The sequence below is a fragment of the Euphorbia lathyris genome, chromosome 9, assembly GCF_963576675.1.
Source record: "Euphorbia lathyris chromosome 9, ddEupLath1.1, whole genome shotgun sequence".
Lineage (NCBI taxonomy): Eukaryota > Viridiplantae > Streptophyta > Magnoliopsida > Malpighiales > Euphorbiaceae > Euphorbia > Euphorbia lathyris.
The window spans coordinates 78,529,707-78,538,622 of NC_088918.1; the positions used below are offsets into that span (position 1 = coordinate 78,529,707).

An 8,916-nucleotide genomic window follows, 5' to 3' on the forward strand; every position below is an offset into this window, starting at 1 on the left:
AAAATCAAATATCATAATAATTTAATTATATTTTATATATTTAAAAACATTATAAATACCGTGCACCGCGCGGATGCAAACTAGTATGAATTAAAAATCATTTAAATAATATGGAAAACGAATCTTTAATATAAAAACTCATTATTTAATTGATATGTAATATATGGACGCATGTGATAATACTGAAATATTTATATGTATGTTTTTTTTTTTTTTTTTTTCACTATTATTATCAGGTATCGAAAGGTTAGACAAAGTGCCCTGAGGAATCGAAAAAATAATATTTTTTTTTTCCTTTCCGTCTTAAACATAAATACGTCTTTGATTGTTTAAAAACTCAGACAGTGTTGGCTCACAAACCCTCCTAAAAACCCTCTTCCATCTCTATCTATCTACCTATTGCTCTTTATCGAAAGCTTCAATTTGTAATAACAATGGAATCTCTTTCAAGTTCAGTTTTCCATTCCAGATTCCCAGAAACATATCCAGTTCTAAATACCCCTTCTTCTTCTTCCTCTTCTTCTTCTTCTTCGATTCCTAAGCTATTAAATAATCGAATTGGGTGTGTCAAATTTGCCGAAATTGCTCGTTTTCCTGGCCTTCGCGCTCATGCTATCACCTGTGAGATTTCAGGCGGGGAAGAGGAAGAGGAAGATCAGAGGCCCTTGAATAATGGAGTTGGCTTTGTTTCTAATGACTTTGTTTCTTTGTCTCAGGTATCCTCTTTTGTTTACTGTATGTTTTAATTATTGTTACGCAACTTAACTCATTGATTTATGACAGATTCGTAGAAACCTTGCGAAATCTTTGTTACTTGTTTGTAGCTTCAATTGTACTGATTTATTCTGCTATAAGAACTCTTTATGTTTTGTATTTTAATCATTATTATTATTAATGGCATCATCTTACTATTTGGTGTTTTGGCTTTTGATTCTGGAATTAAGGGTCAATTTGCCCCCCTGAAGTTGGCACACGGGTTCGGTTTAGCCCAAAGCATTCCCGAAGTTGGCAATATTTGACAATTAGTCCAAATACAATCAATTTCAATACCTAAAATTTGTCAAGTTTGGGCTAATTTGTCAAATATTTCCAACTTCAGGGCTGATTTGACACCTAAACTTCAATTTGGGCTAAACTGGACATCTATGCCAACTTTAGGGGCCAAATTGACCCTTAATTCTTTGATTCTGATACTAAATCATGGGTGAGATAGCATGCATCTTGCTATTGAAAAGGTTGCTTTGAGTATAACTCTCTTATAATGATTGTTTTTCCTAACTAAGAATAAGCACTGAAAACGAATCCATAAGAGCATTTAGATGAAGAACCGAAAGAGTTTTGTTAATGACCTTGGTAGATTCTTTTGACTTGTTGTTTGGGATATTCTTAGCTTGCAAAACTTTGTTGATGGATTACTTTTCTCAAATTTGGTATTACATTGTGGAGTTGTTCTTTAGAATTTGTTTGTCTCAGATGCCAAAATGGTTTGTGACAAATTGCAAAATCAATTCAAATTGAATTACGCGTCCACGGAAGATTCATAACATTGAAGTTGCTAGTGGTTTTCTTGGCTTCTGTTTCTAGTCTTTCTGGATATGAAGATTGTTATAATGTAAATTGATTTATGGTTGCAAATCAGTGATTAGCAATCTGAGAACCTTTTGTTCCTTTCCACTCTAGCCCTTTCATGTCTACCAGCCACTTCATTAACTAGTTTTTGTTATTATATAGCAAGTAGAAAATCATATCTAAATTATTAGATTTTGTCTCAAATCTTATATACTTGTTATTCATTATATCAATCTGTTCTGCGTGCAATTATTTCTGACTCATCAACGTCTATGTTCCTCGAATGTCAGGGAATGTCCACATTCATGAACTTTCTATGTGCACACTTTTTTGTCAAAACTTTCCATCCAGTTAAATTGTGTCTCATGCATAGACGTTGATACTTTTATTATCTGTATACAACAATCCGTTGCTTAGGCCATTTAGGAAACAGGGTAACATTTTCGGTGCTTAATTCTTGATTTGCCGTTAGACATCCAAAAGTAAAATATGTGGGGATATTGTTGCCTTTTACGAGCGCTCTATTGCATGATGTTATGATGTTCTGAAAATGTTCTTTCATGATATGAAGAATTAATGCATGTCACATGGCTACTTTGAGTTATTAACTTTCTTTCTTATACTATGAAGGATAATTTCGAAGAAAACCAAAATGGTGTAAAGGATATAGAGGAAGTAGTGAAGGAGGAGACACCTCTTATGCTCCCGCATGGAAGCGGCGCTGGTGGGGGAACCAGAGCTGGGCTTTTTAGAACTCCAATTTCTGGTGGAGTGCAGAGTGCAACATCAGCTCATGGCTTGCCTCGACCAGCCTTGGCTGTTCGCAATTTAATGGAGCAGGTTATTATTTTATATTTTGTTTTTCATTACTGATGCTCTCATCTGATATTTTTATTCTGCTTGATATAATTGTTCTCAATCAATTTTTCTTTCTAATGAAGGCTAGATTTGCTCATCTATGTACTGTAATGTCTCGAATGCATCATCGAAGAGAAGGATATCCCTTTGGTTCCTTGGTTGATTTTGCACCAGATCCAATGGGGCGTAAGTTTTCAAATTTTGACTGTTTTGTTAGATATATATTTTCCTATTCTCTGTGAGAATATTGATCCACGATCATGTAATCTCTCAATTTTTAACACATAAACCATGGACCATGAGAACAATTGTTTGTTCAGTTTGACGAAAAATTCATATATGTATAAGAGCAATATTGAAATGGCTTTTATTCTGTTTTGGCAGTATCTGGTCCTTAACCATCATAATGGAAATGGTTTAACAAAGGCTTAATACATCTCTTACCACCTGTACTTGTCTAGAAAAGACAACTTTCCCTTTTTACTTTAAAAACGTCTTATTTACCCCTGAACTTTCTTAAAGTGACCCATTGACCTCTTAAATCCACGTGGCTGAGCAAGATGGGAGATTTTATACAAGTTGATGTGCCTACACTTTAAGCAAGTTCCGCAATAGATTACTGTAAGCAAGTTTAGTAGCAAATAGGCCACTTAAGAAAGTTGAGAGATTTAATAGGTCAATTTAAGCAAGTTCAGAGGGTAAATAGGACGTTTTCATAGTATAGGGGCGCACTCAATTTGTTTGGACAAGTACAGGGGCTAAAGATGTAATAAAAAAAAAGGGCGGCCCGGTCGCACTACGCGTCCCCGCTGAGCGAGGGTCCGGGGAGGGGTCCCACCACAAGGGTGTACTGGGGGCAAGCCTTCCCCTGCCAATTTATTTGGCAAGAGGCCGCTCTTAAGACTCGAACCCGTGACCTCTTGGTCACACGACAACAACGTTTACCGTTGCGCCAAGGCTCGCCTTCGGGCTAAAGATGTAATAAGCCTTTAAAAAATTAGAAGTCCACTGTATAGCATATTTGTTTTTCGTTGAGTTGACATACTTTCTGTACTTGATCTGCAGATCCAATATTTTCATTTTCTCCTTTGGCCATCCATACACGAAATTTGTTAGCAGACCCTAGGTGCACACTTGTTGTGCAGGTTAGTTCCTAGATTGTTTTATTCTTAGAAACTTTGAGGTAGTTATTATCCATTTAGAGATTAAATTGACAGTTATGTTTTCTAGATACCTGGATGGAGTGGCTTGTCAAATGCAAGAGTGACGATATTTGGTGATGTCTTTCCTCTTCCACAACACCAACAGGTAAATTTCCCAGATATTATATGTATACTTCCACAAATTTTTGCTTCGCTGCATGGTCTACAAGGTTAGGCTGCATTGTTTATAAACTTCGTTTTTTCCTCTACTTTTTCAGGGATAGAAATTGTGTTGCATTATGTTTTACTCTCACATTTTCTTGTGTCATAGAACCAATCGAACTAAAAGCTTAAGTTGATAGTTGAAGGCCCCATTCATATTAATATCTGATACACCCCTGCACGCGAATGCCAACCGGGCCTGAAGTGTGTACAACTCGTGGGCATCTTACCATGTATTGAAATTAAATCCACAAACGGGGGTTGCCAGGATTCGAACCCTTGATCAAAGAGGCTCTGATACCATGTCATGGAACCAATTGAACTAAAAGTTTAACCTGATGATAGTTAAGGCCCAATCCATATTAATATCTTACACTATTGTATAACTGTTCCAGTCGTATGCATATTACGATTGCCTTCTGTCAGCTATTAATGTGAAGCGGACCTCTAACTATCAGCTCGAGCTTTTAGTTCAAATGGTTCCATGACATGGTATCAGAGCCAGTGTGAGCAAGTGGTCCAGGGTTCGATTCCTGGCAGCCCCATTTGTTAAATGAGTTATTTGTAGGACATGGTAAATTAGGCCTGTGTTGTGCACGCTTCAAGCCCAGTGGGCATTCGCGTGTGGGGGTGTGTCAGATATTAATATGGAGTGGACTTTTAACTATCAGCTCGAGCTTTTAGTTCAATCGGTTCCATGGCACCTTCTTTTTCTTTTTATTATTCAGAAATTAGAATTTGCCTCATTGCTGTAGTTATTGTTGTTTCTATTTCAAAGGATGTTGTTGTTGATATGTTTGATTACTTGTATCTGGTTGTGCTCCCAGGAGTGGGCTCATAAGCAGTACATTGCAAAGCATCATCAAGGGCCTTCACAACAGTGGGGGAATTTCTACTATTTTAGGATGCAAAACATAAGGTTTGTTTCTCGTTCAGTTGGATGTTATTAAAGTTTTCCCTTTTCCATGTTTGAGGAAGGGCAAATTCTCCCTGTATGGTTTCAGTTTCTGTCATGTAATTTTGCTCTACTCTATGCTCATGAATTCCAAACGCACAAAACGGGTTCAAGAAGATGGCATGAAAGTATGATTACTTAATGAATGATTTTCTTATACGAGTTTTTGTGAGCTCTTGTTATGGAAAATCTCTTCGGAAAAGCTTCTAGTATGGTTTGTCCTTGGCATAGTCAACTGCAGACTAAGGCCCCTTTTGTTTGCCTGAAAAGCTCATGCTCGCCTTGTTTGTAAATCGAGCCGAACACCAAGCCACTCAGCTCATTTACAGCCCTAGTTACAACTGTGTTTCCTTATCTTGTATAGCTTATATATATGTGTGTATTGTAACAAGTTAAAATATATCAATTAGGCTCTTACTCTACATGGTATCCCATGTATTCCTTTGTAGTAAATGGTCTATACCAGTCCCGATCATGCCATTTCTCACGAATTGTAACTAACGCAACTTGTTTCCAAATACGAACCTTGTTGACTTCAACTATTTATTGAAGAGTTGCTCAACGGAGAGAATAATAAACCGAAATAATCCATTTTAGATAATTAATATTGGTGTGTTGCGTGCCGGCAAACATGTTCCGCCAAGAATGTCTCAATTGCCGCCATATGCTTTCATTTAGCTTAACCTTTTGTTTTGTCCTCGAGTACATGCTCTGGTAAGCCTTTGTCGGTATCGTAGTGACCAGTACACCTTCACTATTTTGGCAGTGATATATATTTTATTGGAGGCTTTGGAACTGTTGCTTGGGTTGATGTTAAGGAATATGAAGCCCTTCATCCTGATAAAATTGCAGTTGATGGAGGGGAGCAAAATCTCAAGGTGAGTTTCTTTCTTAAATTGCATTCCAAACAGTTTGTGAATTTCATCTAAAGTTTAGGGACAAGAAGTGAAATTTATGTGTAAGTTCAATGATGGTATTTTACAACGTCAGGAATTTTCACATGCACCTTAATGAGCAAGTGAATTTGCTCATTTACCGTTAGATATAGGCTTATTAAATCTAAGCCTAAGGATGCTTTGAATCTCCACCTTAGGATTCTAATAAGCCTAGATTTAACAGTGAATGAGCAAATTCTACATGTTCATTAAGGTGCATGTGATCAAGACTTGATTTATAAGTTCAAGGGGTCAATTATGTTTTTGGGACAAGTTCAGGGGGCTGTTGGTGTATTAAGCTGATTTTTAAAAGTCGTTCAGGGGGCTGTTGATGTATTAAGCCACTATCTAAAAGTCGATCAGATGGCAGCTTATGGATGGATTTTTCGGTCAATTTAACTTGAGGAATTTTAGTATTACAAATTAAAGTTTAGGAAGATATGCAAATGAAAAGTAATTCGAGGAATTTTAGTTTGACATTCATGTAGTTTTGCTCAGTGAAAAAGCAAAGTAAATCACTCCTATGATGGTATAACCATAAAATGTTGACTTAAACATCATGAGCCCCTTCAACTTGGCCCAGAAAGCAGATTGGCTCTGAACTTACAGAGTGTCTCGTTAGCCCCCTGAAATCACGTCACTTTAAGCAAGTTCAGGGGCTAAAGAGACACTTTCTCGTTCAGGGAGCTAATCTGCTTTTTGGGCCAAGTACAGCGAGCTCTTGAGGTATTAAGCCTAAAATGTTCAAACCCAAGTTTTAATAGATTTTTTTAGTGCTGTTCAACATGCCGAAAATTGGCTTTGGCTTTGGCTTTGCATTGACTGTTTCTGTCTAGGTTGAGTTTGTGTTGCACATGCTCGAATGATGTTCGTACACTCGTTGATGAGTTTCAAAATATATACCTTTCTCACTATTCTACTTAACTTACATTTACTTATGACTCCCCCGTCCTGATAACGAGGCTTTATCAGGATTTGGGAATTTGGGCTACGATGAAATTAGTACTTGCATTGATGCAGGAACTCAACGCAATATTCTCGAAGCCCCTTAAAGAACTCCTGTCAACCGAGGGGGAAATAGACGATGCTGCTCTAATATCAATAGACAGCAAAGGCATCGATATTCGAGTCCGACAAGGCGCACAAGTAAATACCTCCATTAACTCTCTGATTCTGTGTTTTATAACATTTTTAAGCTGGAAATTTATACGGTTTGTTCGGTTTTTCGTAGTTCAATATCCAGAGGTTGTCATTTGAAGATGGGCATGGAGTAGAAACACTGGAGGAAGCTAAGGTTGCTCTATGGAAGCTAATAAAAGAAGGTCAAGTGCAAAATTTGCGCAAATAGAAATTGGGGCAAAACAAAAGATGTTTGCTTTGTTTTCTCTCATTGTGTTATAAGTTAAGATGACTCATAAAGTTTTGATTTTTGTATCCTATTTTTCAGATATAGTAAGTTCAAACATTACCTAGAAGTTTTATTGTTTGTAGCTAGCCTAGGGTTTTTAGGGGGTAAATTACACTCATGGTCCCTCAACTTTGCTCTTACTTTCATTATAGTCTTTAATTTCAAAACGTAACATTAGGATCCATGAACTCTGCACTTTAGTAACATAATGACCCATTTTATCCTTGATAGAGCTGGTGGAAATCATATTCTAAACAATTTTGACTCTTGAACTTTTTGGTTTTGAGGTCATTTTGGTGGTGTTTAGTTATGAGAGAGAAAGCTCTAGGAATGTTGATTTGGAAAAACGAAAAAACGGGTTCATATAAAATATGATTCTAAACTTTTTTTTAATTCTTGGACTTTTTCATTTTGAAATCGTTATCCGCCATTTTGACTTTATCAACGTTAAAAGGAGCCATAGTGTTCGGTTTTAAAGTTCGGGAGTCATAATGAAAGTAAAAGCAAGTTTTACTGATGATGGTTCATAAACTGTTTGCTTTCTTTTCTCTCATTGTGTTATAATTAAAGATGAGTCATAAAGTTTTGATTTTTGTATCCTATAATATAGTAAGTTTAAACATTAAAAAAAAAAAAGGCGGCCCGGTCGCATTACGCGTCCCCGCTGAGCGAGGGTCCGGGGAGGGGTCCCACCACAAGGGTGTATTGGGGGCAAGCCTTCCCTTGCCAATTTAATTGGCAAGAGGCCGCTCCTAAGACTCGAACCCGTGACCTCTGGTCACACGACAACAACGTTTTACCGTTGCGCCAAGGCTCGCCCTCTTAAACATAGAAATTTTATTGTTTGTAGCTAGCCTAGGGTTTTTAGGAGGTAAATTACATTCATGGCCCTTCAACTTTGCTCTTGCTTTCATTATGGTCCCTTAATTTCAAAACGTAACATTAGGATCCATGAACTTTGCACCTTAGTAACATAATGACCCATTTTATCCTTGATAGAGCTGGTTGAAACGATATTCTAAACAATTTTAACTCTTGAACTTTTTGGTTTTGAGGTCATTTTGGTGGTGTTTAGTTATGAGAGAGAAAGCTCTAGGAATGTTGATTTGGAAAATCGAAAAAACGGGTTCATATAAAATATGATTCTGAACTTTTTTAATTCTATGACTTTTTCATTTTGAAATCTTCATCGGCTATTTTGACTTTATCAACCTCAAAAGGAGCCATAATGTTCAGTTTTAAAGTTCGACAGTCATAATGAAAGTAAAAGCAAGTTTCGAGAGTATTTACCTAGTTTTTAGAAGAAACAGATAGTTCATTGATGATCGTTCCATAAACTGTTTGTTTTCATTTCTCTCATTGTGTTATAAGTTAAGATGACTTATAAAGTTTTGATTTTGTATAGTAAGTTTAAACATTACCTAGAAATTTTATTGCCCCCTGAATTTCAAAACATAACATTAGGACCTATGAACTTTGCACTTTAGTAACATAATGGTCCATTTTACCCTTGATAGAGGGTGTGGAAATGATATTCTAAACAATTTTAACTTTTGAACTTTTTGGTTTTAAAGTCATTTTGGTAGTGTTTAGTTATGAGAGAGAAAGCGAGTGTGTAGAGAGATAGCTTTATAAATGTTGATTTGGAAAATTGAAAAAACGGGTTCATATAAAATATGATTCTAAACTTTTTTAATTCTTGGAGTTTTTCATTTTGAAATCGTCATTGACCATTTTGACTTCATCAACGTTAAAGGAGCCATAATGTTCGGTTTTAAAGTTCGAGAGTCATAATGAAAGTAAAAGCAAGTTTCGAGGGTATTTACC

The 8,916-nt window shown here is 36.5% G+C and overlaps 1 protein-coding gene across 1 annotated transcript; it reads left to right on the forward strand.

Moving 5' to 3' along the window:
* The first annotated feature begins 298 nt into the window (after positions 1–298).
* On the forward strand, positions 299–7,271 carry LOC136206365 (uncharacterized). The gene is made up of 9 exons (XM_065997391.1): positions 299–716; positions 2,200–2,409; positions 2,511–2,613; positions 3,493–3,572; positions 3,658–3,735; positions 4,619–4,710; positions 5,513–5,624; positions 6,702–6,827; positions 6,913–7,271. Exons 1-9 carry the CDS (start codon positions 435–437, stop codon positions 7,027–7,029), a joined length of 1,200 nt encoding a protein of 399 aa, XP_065853463.1. The 5' UTR covers positions 299–434; the 3' UTR covers positions 7,030–7,271.
* The last annotated feature ends 1,645 nt before the right edge of the window (positions 7,272–8,916 follow it).